Below are 18,195 nucleotides of genomic sequence, written 5' to 3' on the forward strand. Positions count from 1 at the left end.
AAGTCAGATTCAGCAAAACTGAAACTAATCATTTTCTAGAAGCTTTCCTCAGACTTATTTGAAGATTATGAAAAACAGAATCCCTTAGGGCCAACAGTATATCAAAGGACTCGTTTTAAAACATGCACTTATCTTTCAAACCTGGTGACCAAGTCACAGCTGTTGGCTATTGTAAGGAAAAACAGTTACGTTTTCTACACCCTCAGCAAAGCTGGTGAAGGGTCTGCAGAACAAGTCTTATGAGGAGCAGCAGAGGGAACTGGGATTTTCTAGCCCAGAGAAGAGGAGGCTGAAAGGAGACCTGATTGCTCTTCACAGCTACCTGAGGAGAGGTTGTAGTGAGGTAGGTGTTGATCTCTCCTCCCAGGTGATAGGACATGAGGAAATGCCTTCAAGTTGTGCTAACAGATGTTTAGATTGGACATTAGGAAAAAAATCACTACTGAAAGGGTTGTCAAGCTTCGGAACAGGCCACTCAGGTAACTGGTAAAGCCTTCGTCCATGGAGGTCAAAAAGCATGTACATGTGGCACTTTAGGACATGGTTTAGCAGGCACAGTGGTGTTGGGCTGACTATTGGACTGGATGATCTTAAAGGTCTTTTCCAATCTCAGTGATTCTATGAAAGTGTTAAACAGAGCCTCTCACCAAAGGACAAGCTTTATTAAAAAGGCTTCTGTGTTGCTTACAAAGAAACATACTGTTTTCTTCCTCTGGCAATCTAAATAAAACCAGAGACAATAGCGAGGACTAATTAGGATGATATTAATCAGCAAAGGCCCAATGTAGTTCCTACTGATATTAGTGAAATTGAACTGCAAATCTTCAGGACCTCTGAAGACTCATGTGTGTCTATCAAAGGGAATGCCTAGAGCTCAGACAACAAAAACCACACTATAATTTGAAAAATACACCCTATGTGACAGCCATTAAATTAATTACTGGTGTAAACAGTGCAAACCACAATATATTTATTTTGTCCATGCTTAGTATCTTAAGCCTTCTAAAACCAGGCAATCTGCTGCCATTTCAGAATAGAGTGAAGGTCAGCAGGACCATTCAAAAAGCATGGCTGCAAAACTTCACCATTCAGTTTTCTCCACATCCTCATTACAACTGCAGGTTTCACAAAACATCTGATGAAGTTACAACTCTCCCAAATAGCATTTTATTATGAAAACTCCTAAAAGAGAAGTTCCTTTTTAAAAAAAAAGAAGCTAAGGTTTCCACTTGCGGTCTCCAGACCAGCCTGGAACCACCCCCCCACCCCCAGCAGCAGCAGGTGTGCCCAGATGCCACACAGCTGCACTGGGATGAGGGCAACGCTTGGCCAGGCCTTGCTCCCAGCTAGTCCTGAGGGCCAAGCTCTGACACAACCACTTGCTGCAGCCAACACCATTTCCACTGGGGTAAATTTATCATTTGAAGCTAATGGACCAAAGGCACTTGAGCCCCGAGGGAAGGCACAGCACTGAGAGCCAGCTGCACCACGCAGATTATAGAATGGCTTGGATTGGAAAAGACCTTAAAGCCCATCCAGTTCCAACCCCCCTGCCCTGGGCAGGGACATCTCCCAGCAGACCAGGCTGCTCAAAGCCCCATCCAACTTGGCCTTAAGCATACCCAGGGAGGGGGACAAACAAAAGCAGGCTGCGGGGCTGAGAGACGGCTGACTGGCACTCAATGCCAGCCCAGAGCCCCCTCGGGGGAGGGAGATGAGCCTACAGGGCTGTTCCCCTGCCCCACGCATGCACCCCACGGCCACAGCGGTCGTCGGAGCCGCGACGACCACTGCAGCAGCGCGGTTGGCCGCGGACGCCGCCACACCCCCACTCCGAACTACAACTCCCGGCAGGCCCCGCGCCAGAGCCCGCCGGAAACAGGAGTGTCCGCGTGACCTGCGCGCCGCGCTCCGATTGGCGCGAAGCGCCGCCAGCCCCCACAACACACGGCGGAAGGGGCGGGCGCTGCCACGCCCCCCGCGACCGCCGCTCCGATTGGCCGCCCGGCCCCGCCCCGCCCCTTTTAAACACCTGTCGCTCTGTGACAGGCCGTCACCGAGTTCCTGTCACAAGGGTTACCGCGGGGCTCGGTCCCTCCTCCCGGGAGCCCCGCCCTCGCTGTCCCGTAGCTCCTCCCGCGCCGGAGGGCCGGCAATGTCCAACCGTTCCCCCTCCGGGGCCCCGCGCGCAGGCCCTCCCGCCTTTCCCGCCCGGGCGGGCGCTCCCGCCAGCGGGCCCCTTCCCCTCGGCCCGCGCGCGCCCGCCTCGAGCCCGGCCCCGCCCCCATCTCGGCTCCTCCCCCTTTGTCATCACTAGCTCTGCCCCTTTCCCGCTCGCGCGCCCGCCTCGAGCCCGCCCCTCAGCTCTTCCCCCCCGCCGCCGTCACCTCCCGCCTCCTCCGCCGTCACCGGGCCCGCCCCCGGCTCCGCCCCGCCCCGCGCTCCCGCGCCGCCCTGGGATGGTGACGGCGGCGGCGGGAGGAGGCGGAGCCCGGCCGAGCGAGGAGGAGGAGGAGGAGGCGGTGGCTGCGGCGGCGCGGGGCGGGGGAGGGCAGTCAGTGAGGAGCGCTGGGGGAGCGGCGCGGGGCCCGCTGCCGCCTCCCGCCCCTCCCTCCTCCCCCCCTCCTGCCCCCGCCCCTGCCCGCACGCGCCGGGCTGCGCGGCTGCGAGGGAGCCCCGGGTGCAAACATGGCGGAGCCCTCGGCCCCCGAGCACAAGCACAAACCGGCCGCCAACTCCGTGGCGCCGCTCGGCAGCCGTGGCGGGGCGGCGGCGGCGGCTGCCGGGGGCCCCACGTCGGGAGGAGGTGGCGGCGGCGGCGGCCTGTCGGGGGGCCTGTCCCAGCCGGCGGGCTGGCAGTCGCTTCTCTCCTTCACCATCCTTTTCCTGGCCTGGCTGGCCGGATTCAGTTCCCGCCTCTTCGCCGTTATCCGCTTCGAGAGCATCATCCACGAGTTCGACCCCTGGTGAGCGCCCCTCGCCGGACGGGACGGGGAGGCGGGAAAAGCCGCCTCTTCCTCCCCGCTTGGTCACCTTGGTGGGGACGCGGGGCCGCCCCGCGGGCTCCGCCGCTTGGCCGCGTTGCGCCCCGGTTGTTCCCCGGGACGGGAAAGGGCGAAGGGAGCGGTGGGGACGGGCGCTTCGGTGCCCCCGCGGGGAGGGGAGGGACGGCGAGCGGATAATGCCAGGTTGGAAGGGACCTCGGGGATCGTCTGCTGCAACTTTTTAGGTGATGTGTAGTTTAAATGAGGTGGCTCAGAAGCCCGTCGAGCTGAGCCTTAAAAGCGTGCAGTGTAGAGGAATTGGGTTAGGTTGGACGTTAGCAAAAGGTTCTTCGCCCAGCGGGCGGTGGAGCGCTGGAACAGGAGCCAAGCCTGGTAATATTCGCGGAGCACTTGGACAATGCCCTCAGACGCATGGTGTGAACGTTTGGGTTGTCTGCGCGGAGATAGGAGCTGGACTCCATCACCCTTGTGGGGTCCCTTCCGACTCAGGTGATCCTCTGACTCCACCGCTTCCCTGGGGAGATCATTCCAATGTTGAACTCCGCCGTAGTTGTGCGGGCTGGACGCTCCGCCAGCGCTGCCGGGGCGTGGGGAAAGTTGTGGAGCTGGCAGGAGGCGGGCTGCCAGCCAGGAATCGGGGGCTCCAGAGCCCGGCGTCGGCATTGGAGCGGTTGTACCAAATGCCGCTGGCGCCCGGGTCCGCCGCGTCGGTCTCCAGATGTGCGAGGAGGCTTCCCGGAGCGGTGCTTACCAGCCTTCGTCGGCCGGGGAGGGAGGAGGGCGAGGAATGCGCTGCAGGAAGTAATCTTCGTAAAAGTGACTTGAGGGATTACAGCGAAATGGGTGACATTGATTTACTGCCAGGTGTTTCAAAGCCGTGTTTCTGAGCCCAAGGACTTTTTGCTGTTTCCCACGCATCTTGATTTTTCTAAAGATTGCTTTTCCTCTTCTAGAAACTGTGTGTTCTTTTTCCCTGTTGGAGTGGACTAAAACCATTTTATGTATAAGATCAAGAAACGCTGCACTCGTTCCTTGCAGCAAGGCGAAGGGAAAGATGAAGGGACTTGTGGGGCAGTTTTTTTAATGTAAAAGCGTGGCAATGAATTTTTATATTACTGGCTATTTCATCCTAGGAATCCGTGGGGTTTTCTTAGTACTTTGACTAGAGTAAGCAGCAGATGACTTTAGAATAATGATTTCTCTGTTTTTAATTTAAAATTTTATATCTTGGATGTTATTGTTCATTGCCTGAAGGAATGAGATGCTTCATTTTGAAATGCACGGTAGATACTCTAAGTCGAACTTAATCTAAAATTATTACTGAAACTGTACTTATCTGCAAAGCATGCACTCCACTTTGATAGTTTCAAAAGCACAGCTTCCTCTCTTTCTAGTTGTTTTTTCCCCCTCCTTGCCTCCCACCCCTCAGTGTAATCCATTCACAAATCATGGCTGAGAGTAGTGGATAGAGAACAAGGAATTGCTTTGTCTTTAAATGCTGCCTGAAGTAATACACGCCTTATGATGTGAAAGCCAAATATCTCAAAATATCTTCAAAATATCAAGTAATTGCCCATAATTTAAGTGTTGTTTTTCATGCAAACACAATTGAATGGGTGGAATTTAAACATTCTATTCATAAAGTTAAGAATGGGGGGAACTCTTTTTAAGCATACAACTGTTCCTGTACAACTTCTGTACAATCTGATTCTTATAATCAAGGGTCATCTTTGTTGTATAAAATAAAGTTTTATGATGTTGATTTGCATAACTTCTGTCAGCAAGCCTTGAAGGACATTAAAAAGGTGCTATGGGATTTAAGTTGATAGTTGTGATATGGTTGTGAAGATGAACTTCTGGTTTAAGCAGTGTGTGAGTTGATGCAAAGTCATCTTACTGAGTATACAAACAGAAGGCGTTGCTACCTATGCTGCTGTGTGTACCTTTGCTAATTCGAGAATAGATGGAGTTGACAAAACTCATTGATTTTAATGCAGGTCTGTGAGAAGCAGTTGAAATGTCAAGAATCATGCCAGTGTCATGTTGCTGCATGCCAGAAATGGTAGAGGCAAATGCACTTAAGTTAATTAGTAGAAAAGAGAACCTAAAAGGGTAGAAACTAGGGAAGAACACAGGGCTGTCTCTTATTGCAGCAGTAGTATTGGTGGGAAGAGTGAAAAATTATGTCGCTCTTAAATACCATTGAGTAACAAGGTAGGAATGGTTTCTCAGAGTTCTAAGGGTCTTACAAGTCTGAATCTAATATGGGAAAGGAGCTTATGAGAAGAGATTAGAAGCAGTGCTCTATTTTTATTTTTTTAACCACTTCTTTAGCAGCTTGTCAAGGTAAACTGGATTTTTAATTTTTTGGCGGTTTTTTTTCCAAGACAGTGACTGTAGTATTTGGTGGTGAAACAGTTCCGTGGTTTTCTTTGTTCCTTTGCCTTTTTATGTCAGGCGTTAATTTTGTGATCAAGAGAGAAAGCTGAGGTATATTTAATAAAATGAGGAGCGTTGGGGAAATCTGTTATTCTTTTGAATGGGAAAATATCATTGCCTTTAAGATGTGGAAAGCTTTCTCAACTATTTAGGAATCCAGTTTTCTGGTATGGACATATGAAATGTGGGAGATCTCAGGTGGAAGGAAAGGGAGTTTTGCCTTGGGTTTTCTGCATATTAATTGAACCAAATACTACTTTTTTTCCTAACATCACTTTCAAGCTTAATTTCTAACAGTAAAGTTAAATTTTAATTGGGGATGGGAGGTTTGCTTGTTTTGTAAAATTAGCCTCCCGGTCTTACACCAGTTGGCAGTTCTTCCAGAAATGACCCAAATGTAGTACAAGAGGCCAAGGCAGTAGAGAGAAGACAGCTTTTGCTTTTGATCTCTGTTATAATACAAAGCCTGAGTGAAGAAAAAACAAACTGGTGTTTTGAAGACACCATACTGTCACTTACAAACTTGTAACCTGTTCTTTAGTACTGAGATTACTGGGTTTTTTTTCCCCATATTTAATACCTCATTTGTGTAGCATTGCCACTTTATTTTGATTTATGCTTTCTTTAATTTTCCATGCTTTAGCTGGTCCAGAGACTGAAAAATGTGTGTAGTTTTTTGGCAGCACCTAGGTCAGGTGAGCTGATACATGAACTCAGTCAGCATTGAATTGAAGCTGTGCTATTGACAGGCCTCCAGCATTTAACTTCAGGTTTTCATAATGAAGTCAAGAACTTGAAACGTGGACAGTGATGGTACATTAGGAGGGATAGGTTTCCTGTCTGAAGTTTGGTTCATCTGTTGACTGGTTTGTCAGTAGGGTGGACCAAGAGAATAATTTGTGTTCTGCAACTGCCCAGTGAAAACTTTTCATGAATGTACAGCAGTGTGTTTAAGTCCCTTATCAAGCGAGGTCAGTCTTTCTGTCAGATGTTGCCTTAAATGCCAGCATGGCTGCTGAATAAAGGCAATCGAAATTATGGGATACTTGAACAGGAACCACTTCCTACAACTCCAGCATGCCTGTATGCCATTTCATTTGGAAGCTTGTATCACATTTGGAAGCTTGTATCTTATATAATCTATATGTGTATGTATACTGCTGCTAACTAAACCAGTAACAGACTTTGGTACTCAGTAATCTTCGAGGACTGCTATCAAGATAGTAACACTTGTTCTTTTTGCACAGTTGTTAGGCTTCTCACATATGTGACTTAATGGTATCTGAATCATTTATCATACCCCATGACAATAGCTCAAACTCTTGTCTTTCCCTGAGAATTAACACAGGTTATCAGTGAAGAGATGTCTTATGCTGGACTGCAGAATCTTGTGTCTGAGCCTTAGGCTCTCTCTGTACCAGTTTACATATAGAGGATGGAGCACTGGTGCAATCTTTGTCAGTAACATTTGCCTCCCTATTACTCCCAGGAATGTCTTCTACTGTCCTGCCAGTTCCTGGTACTGAATAGCACTACCACAGTCTCATGTACCTCTTTGCCTTTTCTAAACCAACATCACTGATTGCTCAAACCACCAGCTTTTTAACTATTTTCAGTGACCATACGTCTCTGAGGTAACATAACTGTGCTATTGGGAAGTATGGTTTTTGTATACATATATATTATAACAATCCACTTTCTCATCACTGATACCATTAGTGGACTTAAGTGAATGGGGATGAACTTGTGAAAATAAACAAAGTTGGTGTCATTGTTTACATTTCAGAGGCAGACAGGTCAAAGGAAGTTAGGATTTTATCTTTGATGCAGCTGAAGAGACAAGTTTTGCTAGGCTCAAATCATGTTTGCTAGGTGGATTCTTGAGATGTTGTGAACTTTTTTCGTTAATGAAAACTTAAATAACACAAATATGATATTGCAGCTTCATTGAAGTATAAAGTGTTACTCAGGTGAACATTAGAAGTGGTGTATGGAATTGATTGAACGCTGAGGGTTGTGTAAATGTATTGATTTTGTTGGGAGAGAGTAAGGTTGTGGGTTTGTGTTAAACTTAGCTGATCAAATGGTTGCCTTTTGGAGTCTGAGTTCTCCTCTGTTACCCACTGTGCAGTCCTGCTTTTTCCTTTGCTCGCTTTAAAGCAGTCATGGTGAGTTGATTGAATGAGGTGAATTGTCAAAATACTGTAACAATTTCGTTCCCTGAGCCTGACCACCATTGGTTTTTATATTGCTGGTTGTTTTGGTTTTTTTGAGGAAGAATATGAATGTTGGGAGAGAATGTAAGTAGCAACTGATTTTAGAGGGTAAACTGGCATTGTGCGATAGGGTGGAGACGTATACGTATAAAACCAAAGCATGTACAGGAATGACAAAAGAAGGGGGGAGGCGGCAAGGAGGGGGAAGAATCCTGTAAAGAGAATGGATGATAGTGTTGATAGTCTCAGTTAACTGTGCTTAGTCTTTAGGCTATGAGAAGATGTGGCCCACCCAGATATTCATCTGTCTGTTGCATGCTTGATTGCTAGTGTTTCCTCTTGCTGGGCAAACAGGCAGTAGATTACACAGGAAATGTGTTGGTCCTTCTGAGGGAAAGAAGCAACTGTTATCTCCAAACTGCTGTATTTCTAGAGGCTTTCAACCTATCACATCATCTTGTTAAAGACGAGTTCATTAATTTGAATCTGTTTCGGAAACATTTCCTGACCACTTAGGAATTCTTTTCCCAAACGCTTGTTGTTTTGGTTTGGGTTTTTTATCTTCTTCAACACTTTCCTTGGGAAAGCATTTGATTCCACTCCAGTTTGAACATAGCCACTTTGGATTGATTTTGAGTTGTTGCAAATGTTGTGAGATTCTTATTAAAAACTTATTACAGTATCTTCATTCAGAAGCTTTTTAATTCTATTAAATGGGAAGTATTCTATTTATTTCTTTTTTATAGGAATATATTTTAGATTGTGTCTACTGTTAATGAACAGTCGAATTAAGTATTTTGTGACTTTTCTAATTGTGAGATTCAGACATACTGCATTTAAATGATAAAAGTAATTCACACACTAGTAATATTAATAATTTTAGCAGGATTTCAGGTAACCAAGTATCTCCAACTCCTTTCTGCCATTTTATTATAGGTAGGAAAGATATTCTAGTGTAGTCTTCAAGTCTGATTTAGTGGGGCCTGTCTGTTTTTGAAGGGTAAGTTTAGAGGCTTATATTCTTGCAGAGTAGCCTGTCAGGTATCTTCCTCTTCTTTTTTTTAACAAGGAAGGTCCAGATCAGGCACCTTTTTTATTAGTTGAGAAACTGTTGGCACAGGTCAGTGTCTGCCTTCAGGGGCTTTCTAAATTATAAATCCTGTACGTCTAGGGACTTGAACGGCCTTTCCTTGTTTGGATACTTGGAGGGTGCTGTTTTGAAGCTAAATATGTTTTTTCTAGCTTTATAAAGCATTAACAGTCAAGATGATGTGCAGTTGGCTGTACTTCTACTGCTTAGGAAATTGCAGAAATAGATAAATATTGGAAATTTAATGGAAGATGGACAGTCTGGAAAAAGATCATTGGACAAAGTTGTAGGCATAGCAGAGACTCTGCTTTGTGAGTGGGGAGACCTCAGGCCAGATTTGATCAGTTACACTGATGTATCTGAAAAGCGGTTCACCATTTGGCTTCAAAATAACGTGCATCTAAGTATCAAACCTTTGCTCCATCTCTTCTATTGTGTTCTACCATCTTTACTTAACAGGTAATGTTTCTTTCCTCACTTGCACAACTTATAATTGGGGTGGAGACCTCATCAGACTTCATGTGAGTGTAGCAACAGGGTTACGCATGAGACTGTGGGAGGGATGGTGTTCATAAAACACATGGAGAGTGTGGTTGAGCACAGAGGCTATCCCTACAGTATTCTTCTGGAAAACATAGGAGATGAGACAGAATGTTTGCAAAGTGTTTACTCTTTTATTGATTTGTGGATAATAGAATGAAACCTGAAAAAAAGAAAAGGTATTGGAATGTTTTATGTAGCCTGGGTCAAACTGAACTGGCAACATTAGCTTTTAATACTATCTTCTTATTTTTTTAAAGAAAAAAAATGTCTTCAGCAAATACTCAGAAGAACATTTGACTAGCTAGAGCAAATGCTCTAGCATTGAAAATCCTTGAATGGACTTGTAGGCAGATATCCTGTTGTTTGAGCAGCTTAATATGTTCTGTTTCTTTAAACAGAAGTTTGATTTGATTACAGAGGGTTAGGGTGGTTTATAAGGGTTACCTTTTGCTTCCTGTCATAATTCTCTCTGATAGTCTCTAGGTTTGGCAGCTTGTAATCCTCATGTTTTTAAATCTGTCTCCTGTTGAACTGGAGAGAAAAGGGGATAATAAAAATTTTGGACAGTAAAACAAGTAGGAAAATTCGAAATCCTACAGGGTACTAATGGTTTTGAAATGAGTTGGAGGTGGGATGGATTTAGGCTGTTCCACAGGGATGTCTTCTTATTCAGTGAAGTTATTTCTCATTTAATGTTAAGCTATGTGTGTGCTGCAGTTGCCTTCTTAATTTTTGAAAATTCTGGTTTTGCAGGCCCTTTGAGGTACATTTGTACTGACATTTAGGGCTAATCCTGAGGGCTTCTTTCTACTTAGCAGAGCCATTAAAGCTGCTGCTTTCTGAGCCTGTGGAGCCTGTACCCTGTAGCAGGGCATGTGCAGATGTTTTTATTATTAATAACTTTTTTAGCAAAACTTCTTCTAACTGTCAGTCTTACTGCTTGCTTGGAGAGCAAAGTGAACTTAGAAGAAGTATCAGGACAAGAATTGCTATAGTCTTTCTGTGCTTTACATCTGCAGTAAGTTTTGTAGTGTGTCCAACGGATAGACTTTATTTCCAGCCCTGTAGCTGAGCAGAGATTGTGATCTTTATCTGAGCTGTTACTGGGAGTCATACTGAGGTATTTTTAATGTGGGTAGCTAGTAGGTCTGCGCTAGAGTGGTACCATGAAATTGACCCTAATTCTGCACCACACCTTACGTAAGTTAAAGCAGCCTGAGGAGTGAATTTAAGAATATAGATACAAACAAAATAGATCAGCTTCTGTATTTCTCAACTTACTGCTGCTTTCCCAGGGTAAAAGCTCCTTTGGCATATGGAGAATTAAATACTTCCTATACTTTAAAAGTTGTTGCTATTAAGTGAGGCAGTATCCTTGTTCTTTAGAGAAATTGTCTGTGTACAGGAGTGTTTGTGAGAGAAGGAAACTGTTTAAAATGTTTGTCTGCTATGGAAGACCCAAGTCTGGCAACATATGCTACTTTCTTAAGAGCTTGTCTAGTATAAGTGACTGATGTGTGTGGACTGTAATGATGACTGCTGGGTGTTACAATGTTTATCATGTTTTCTATGGCAATAGGTTTATATGGGTTATGTCAGTTTGTTAGCTAAAGAGTATTTGAGTTCTGTTCAGCTGATCATCCATGAAGACAGAACTGTAAAACATCTTTTTGAAACTTCCCTCACTTGAAAAAAAACCAAACAAAAAAAACTGTGAAACTGCATTGTAACTGAGGATGTCAGTTTAGTTTCACTTATTGAATTCTAGTGGTGTTCTTAATAGAATTGCTGTTATCTTCTAGATTGTTATACACAGTATCAGTTACATTTATTTAAAAAGAGTGGCTCACTGTATGTATGGGCACCATCTATCCTGTTTGAATGGCAAATGGATTTTGCAGAGGGGAAAAATAGCATGTAATTATGTAATTTTAAATTGTTCCAGCACATGTGGCTGGGTAGTTGTTCTTTTTTTTTTTTTTTAAATTCAGTCTTTGTGTTCTTTTTTGAGGAAATATAGGTATGGAAAGCAACTCTTTGAGGATGTGGGTGACTGGGAAGACCACATGTTGAACAGGATACTTGTGTGCTATAGCCAGAGGATTAGAAGATTCAGCAATGCATTTTCTTGATGCAGAAGCAAAACATAACAAAACAAGCCGGCTTGTCCTGAATACTTTTCTTTATGTCTATGTTTATCCAGCTTTTTTTTTTTTTTAAATTCTGTAGTCTGTTGCATATATTGAATGTGCTTCCTTCCTATTCTAATCTTTTCCCAAGCAGCATTTGAAAGTTCAGTTGAATACCTTAGAATTTCATAAATATTGTTTGGAATGTGTGTTTTGAAAATGTAGTTTCATCTTCACAGTTGAAATATTTGAAGTTTATCATTTGGATATTAAGGGTCTTTGAAATGCATTTAAATCTTTCTCTGGCCATAGACAAAATGCCTTAAAGTTGGAATTATTCTCATTTTAGAAAGTGAAACAAAATTGGAGCTTTGGCATTATTATATTGATGTTAACAATGGAAATAAATAGGCATCTGTTTGAATCACTTTACTGTAGAACAAGAGTCACGAAAGCTAATGCAGTGTTGTGAGTTTTCCAGAAAGTTGCATAATGCTGCTGTTTTGACTATTTTGTCTTTTACAGGTGACTAGGATGACTTATCTGATGTCAAATGTCTGAAGTAATATTTGAAAAACTGTTGGATATATCTTGCAATTTTCTGTAACAGGTTTAATCTTTCATTTGCCAAATAGAAAATGGATTTTAACACTAGAGAAACTACCTTAAAGATTTGCCACAGTATCTTAATTTGTTATGTCTCAGGTCAGCTAGTAATGACAAATGTAATTTTTCTGCTATGGCTGATTATGTTCAGGAGCCAAGGAATTTTTTTGTGCTTTAATTTCGTAATCCACCACTTCTTCATGAATGCTCCCTCCACCCTCCCACAGTAAAGACCAATTTTCACTTGGGAGAAGACTGGGTGGTATGTTTTGTGTCAAATATGTCATGGTTGTAACTGTTTCAGTGCTGAATTTTATTTTATAGCTTCCTCTTTAGTAAATGAATTTCAGGAGCCCTTTTTGCCTTATGCTTCCATCATACTTCAGTTTCAGCACATGATTTTTACTTAGGCACATCATAGTTGTTGCTTTGTGATAGTATGTTCCATACAGTGCCGTCTGCTGTCTTCTTTCAGGACTATCTTCAAGAAGAAAAAGCCAAGGAACAGTTTTAGGTGTTGAATGATACTTTCACCTGGGAAGTTAAGCAATGGTGTTTTCTATCTCAGTATCTAATATGCTGTGCTGGAGTACCAGTGGCTATCATTTGTGTGTTGGAAAACATATGGATGATGATTCCAAAGGTACCTCCAGGAAGCTGCTGTGGCTGATAAGGCAATGGTTCGGAGTGTTTTGAGTAAAGTCTAGCTCTGAATATCTACAATATCACAAGGTGCTGCTAAGCTTTTCTTCACCAGTATAAATTTGTCTTCTTTTCATCTAATCAAGTGGAGTAGTTCTCCTGAATTTCCTATCACCTGGTGGACGTTTTGTGAGATAGTTTTCTGCTGTTTTAACAGGCTGAGGTAGCTCATGGAAATCTGATAAGTGCAGGTGTCAGGATCTGCAGGTGGATTCAGGGAAAGGGAAACTCCCCTTCTCCAGTGGCAATGAGCACATTTTGTGTTTTGATCCAATCTCAAGTATCCATGAGTTCTCTGACCAGCAGGTCGTGGGTTATTGAGGGGTGAATATGTCAGTATTTTCTGCTAAAGCTCTTCTGCTCTGCTGTAACTGTTTAAAAGTTCTACCAGAAATAAGATTTTTATTGCTTAAATGGTTGTATGGGATGTTTGGGATGTAAAGCTGCATCCCTTTGCACCTCTTTTCTGCATCAGGAAGGTTAAATCTAGTTTTTTAATTTAAATGCACGTTTGTGGAGAGAAGGTTGAGAGGGCATACAGTCTGATGGGATTTGAAGCACAGAAGATCCTGAAACAGGCTGATTTAATTTATTTGGAAAGTGAGTAGAAAGAAGACTTAGGATTGTGTGACCCAAGAACTATCCCTTGAGAACTTCTGCTAGGTCTTTCCCAACAACTCTCATGTATCCTCTTTTCAACCTTGCCTGAACTGCAATTGATCCTCCTGCTGTAGTATCCTTCTTTCCCCATTCCTTTTCACGGGCAACCAGACATTCATTTTACCTTAACCTATTCTATCTGGCAGTGAAGCAGAAGGAGAAGGCATGGTACATCAAGTCAGTACTTGTTATTTAGTACAATGAGGTTAGGAATTGAATTTGTCCCTTTTACTGCTTGTTACTGTTAAATACAAGGGTTGTAGCTACCAAACCAACTGTAGCCAAGTGGTGAAGGAGGTTATATTTTTTAGAAGGGACATGGTTCTAGACATATGATACACAACGCAATGGTAGGTGTAGTCTATGACTATTTCTTTAACAGCATTTGTGACAGAAAGGCATCACAGCTTCAGAGCATGTTTGTGTAATATTAAGCCTAGTTCATCTTAACAGTGTTGCCTCACATCTGCATTTTTATTGCATTTTATTTTTTTTAAAGCCCCTTTAAGTTCACTTCTAAATGCAAATTGGATTTTACTGAAGTGACAAAGGAGCACAGTGAAATAGTTTGGTAGCTAGAATATGGTAAGACTACGCGCAATACTAGAAATTCCATTGCATAGTGAGAAGGCAAACATGTAACTTTAATTTCACATTGTACATGACTGGAATTTAATTATAAAAACTTTCTTAAATGCTGAGCACTGCAATCACTGCAGTGCATTTAATCTCTAGTCTGTGAGGATACCCAATAAAAACCAAATAATTTTCTGTTTTTAAACTTGTGTTTCCTGTGCATAGTGTTCTAAGAATCATCGGTAACTATTAGGTACAATTCTTAACAGGTTGCATTAAATTCAGTGGAAACTTGCATTTTTGTTTTGATTTAGGCTTATTTGAAGTAGTATGAAAGATATAAAATAAATATAGTTGATAACTGATTTTTTTAATTCTGCTTGCCGCACTTAGTTTGGAATAAATCAGACATTGAAAGTGGATCAAGAATACAGAATACAGTTAGAAAGATAAATTCCAGTCTTTGTATTGTAGGAAAGGATGAAGACCACATTCTGTTGATACCTACTTTCCTGGTTTCTCTTTTTTTTTTTTTATTTTATTGGTGACATCCTATTCCCACATCAGTTTCTCCCATTATGAGAATATGCAGTCACTTTGCAAACAGCTGGAGGCCTTTCTGACCTCAGCTGGAGACCACCATCCCTTCTGTTGAACTGTAGTAGTAGATCATTTGAGTACTCCTAATCTGCTTTGGAGAAAATGCAGGTGAAATAGTTTAAATTCTCTTTAGTGGTTTGCTTTTTAGCTGTGATTCAAGCTAATTTGTCTGATTGGGCATGGAAGCACTCCTTTTGACTAGCAAAGCTCAGTTGAAGGCTAGCTGCCACAGTTAAATTCCAGTGTGCAGTTCGGTACAAGGCGTCTTGGAATTGTGTATCTCCCCCCACCTCCTACTCCTCTTAACCTTTTGCACTTTGGGCCACATTCATTCCTTTTTCTTTTCAGGTTTATTTGATTAGGGCATAGTTAGATCTATATCTGGGGTTTTGTTTGATTAAGTCTGCAGTTACCTATGTATGTATGTACCAACAGCGGAAAATTGCCTGATGAATGCAATATTTATGCCTGTGTCAAGTTACTGAAGGGTTAAGCAGAATTTGAGCAGACATACTTAAGTTAGATGAAATTAGGTCTTTAACCTAGCTTCAATTGCTGGACAGAAATTGTTGAAGTTAGACAAACTGTCTGATTCTACTCTGATGAGGCTTTGTATTATCCACTCTGAAAGATTAATTTTTATTTTTTCAGCATTCATTGTAGTAAAAAGTCAATATCGCAACAGATGGAGCTGAACAGGTGCACTCTGAGAGGTCCAGCTTCTTGGACTAAAAATGCTATACACAGAAAGGATAATTGAAAGAAAGCATAGTCAGAGAGTTCAAGTTACTGAAGCTAGATTCAGGAGGAAGAATAACAGCACGTGCATTAGGAGGTGTGCTAAAAAGCAAATGCTTAAGAAATGTTGGATGAAACACTACCTTATTTTAACTTGCTGAACTGACTCAGACTGAAGGCATGCAACCGTAACATTTCAGATTTTTAAAATTTCTGTAAACTAACAAAAAACTGTTGATGTAATCTGTACAGAGTGGTTTGATACCTCGTGTTTGATTCTGGCTGGATCTACCTCTTCCTAATGTTATACAGAAGTTCAAGCGACAGGCTGTTAGTAATTCAGGGGAAGACGACAATAGTTTCTACAGTAGTAGCTAAAGCTATTCTGTCATGCTATAACTGTTTAAATGTTCTGCCAAAAAGATGATTGTCATTACTTAAACGATTATATAGGATATTGGGAATCCAGAGCCTTTCTAAGGGTTCTGTTTTCTTTTTACTAGGTTTTGTGTCTTACAGGCTAGAAACAGTCTGCCAGGCCACCTTGCATCCAGGCAGATTCCTTAAATTCTGCTTAATGGGAAGTGATTGTGAAGTTGGTTCAACTACGTTTTGGTGTCACTAGTACCTATATGGTTGCCGCTGCATAGTAGCATATAGATGACTTTATTATGTAATAAAGATGGTGACTGATGACCTTACCATGTACTCACAAAGAATTAAAGTAACAGCAGTGATCAAGAAATATCCTTTAATTTACTCTGTATTTCAGACTATTACAAAAATTAGTATTCTTTTCTGGGTACCTGTTAGATTTTGTTACAGGATAGAAGATGGTATGTTTGAGATCAGTTTAATAACAATTCACTGTATTTGTTTAGGTGTTATATGTTGCTTTGTTCTATAGTAGAAGATGACCATGAAAAAGAGTGCTTGGCAGCTAGCTGTCCTCTGTTCCAAGTCACTTCTTGTGAAGCAGTCATGTTCAGCCGATTGATTTCTATTCTCACATTTCTCACAGAGAAAATATTTTGCTTCTTAAAATATATTATTCACCTAACTGCCTTTTGTATTCCATCCTGCTGACCAGATCCTTATGTACTAGCCTTTAACTCAGAAGGTCCTGAATTTCAGCTGCCTCCATGTTAAAAACAAGTACAGCATGAATGTCTTGTCTTCAGGAAGAAACATCCTTCTTGAACGCATTCCTGAATTTGGTGGAAAGCCTTCAGAGTGGCAAGATGCAAGGCTAATGTACCCCAGAGTAGCCCAGTAGCACTCAAAAAAAAAAAAAGGCAGATGTAAGGCTATTGGGCCTTTTGAATTTGTGGAGTTTGTGGTAGTTAATAATGTATTGAGCAAAGAACTGATACCTCTCAAGAAGTTGATGCTGTCAAAAGATAGGGAAGCAATATTGCCATCCGTATTGATGCCAGTCATAGTGTACTATCTGCAGTGAATTGTACGTCTAGTGGAGAAGAAAATGAGCATTCAGTTCTCTTCCACAGGAATCTTGAATGATTGCTTGCATCGCATTTTGAATGTCTCAAGAAAAAATGGCACCATCATCTTCTTCTAAGGTCTAAAATGTTGTTAAATGTTATGAATGGTAAAACTCACTTGTGAAGTACGTCTGTTAGTATTGATAAAACTGCCTGTTTTCTTAATAATTTGCCTTGAAACATGGAATAGTTCAAAAGCAAGAAAGAAAAACTCATGAAAAAGCCTAATCCCTCAGCAGAACTGCCTGAAACTGTAGGCAGATATATGGCCACTACGGTGATGATGGAGAGCATATTGTGGCTTCAGATGTGGTGTGTTGTGTGAAAAGTACAAGCTGTGGTCATGGAATGCTGTAAAAACCTTGCAGCTTTTTAGCAGAAATATTGAAGATGCCTTGGGCTCTCTGAAGAAGTTAGAGTGACTGTATGCTCCCTGCAGAATTTCATATCATTAAGCTACTGGTGGCATGCGGTTCCTGATCTTAGCACTTGCTAAGCATGACATATTATTCTAAGTAGCGAAAATACAATGCCAAGTAGTGGCAGTAGGAACACTGTAATCCTTCTTAAACACATTTGGGACATTCTGATATTTTTAGTGGTTTATTCTATAACCATTAGAGTCTTTTTCAGGATTTCCACTGAGCGTGGTTGAATGTTGGACCTAAAAAAATAGCTTCCCTTTTGGTTGCACCATCAAGTTTTGGTTTTTTTCTTCTTGGGCTTTCTACTGTTCTTCCACAAGGGAGTATTGCAGTGGTATTAAGAACAGGAGGAGTTCTGTTGCTTGGTTGGATTCTAGGAACAGAAACTACTCTGTCCTTTAACTCAGAATTTCCATATTTTCTGAAGTTAGATTGCCACATCATTGCAGAATTTGCTGCCATTTTGTTATTTCAGCGTACTAATTGTCCTTCATATAGCAAAGGAGTCTTCGCCGTGTGTGTGTTCAGAATTGGGAAATCTGAAATCAAAAGCAGGATCCTGACCAATTTTGAAACTCAGAATGATAGTACTGTTATCAATTTTCTTATCAAACATTAGACTTCTGGATGACAGTCAGCTTGCAGCATGTGTATTTTTCTTTTCAAATGGCTTTACTTGCAACAAAGGCGCTAAAGATCAGTTGTGCCTCTGTAAATGTAGGACACACTTGAGAGCTTTTCCAACTACTTGAAATTAGCTTGGGCTTATCTCAGAATACAAAGTTTGTTGTCCAGTGAGGTGCAGAAGCTCCCGATGAGTGTGCAAAATGGTGGCATCTTCCACATAAAACTGTGGTAGGTGTGCATCTAGAGAAGTTTCAGAAAAAAAAAAATTGTGGACACAAGTACTTGATTACATATAAATGTTCTAATTGGGGACAATTAATGCAGTGTTATCTTTGTT

At 42.1% G+C, this 18,195-nt stretch overlaps 1 protein-coding gene across 2 annotated transcripts in view; it reads left to right on the forward strand.

The window, feature by feature from the left end:
- Positions 1–2,619: 2,619 nt before the first annotated feature.
- The window catches only part of STT3B (STT3 oligosaccharyltransferase complex catalytic subunit B), a 53,506-nt gene continuing 37,930 nt past the window's right edge, over positions 2,620–18,195 (forward strand). Inside the window, exon 1 of one of the 2 annotated variants that reach the window (XM_069860080.1) lies at positions 2,620–2,966. In XM_069860080.1, the coding sequence (XP_069716181.1) occupies positions 2,689–2,966 (278 nt within the window). In that variant the 5' untranslated portion in view covers positions 2,620–2,688. The remainder of the gene's footprint in view (positions 2,967–18,195) is intronic. The other variant, XM_069860081.1, reaches the window with a different exon arrangement.

Source organism: Phaenicophaeus curvirostris, chromosome 6 (assembly GCF_032191515.1).
Source record: "Phaenicophaeus curvirostris isolate KB17595 chromosome 6, BPBGC_Pcur_1.0, whole genome shotgun sequence".
NCBI classification, from domain to species: Eukaryota; Metazoa; Chordata; class Aves; order Cuculiformes; family Cuculidae; genus Phaenicophaeus; species Phaenicophaeus curvirostris.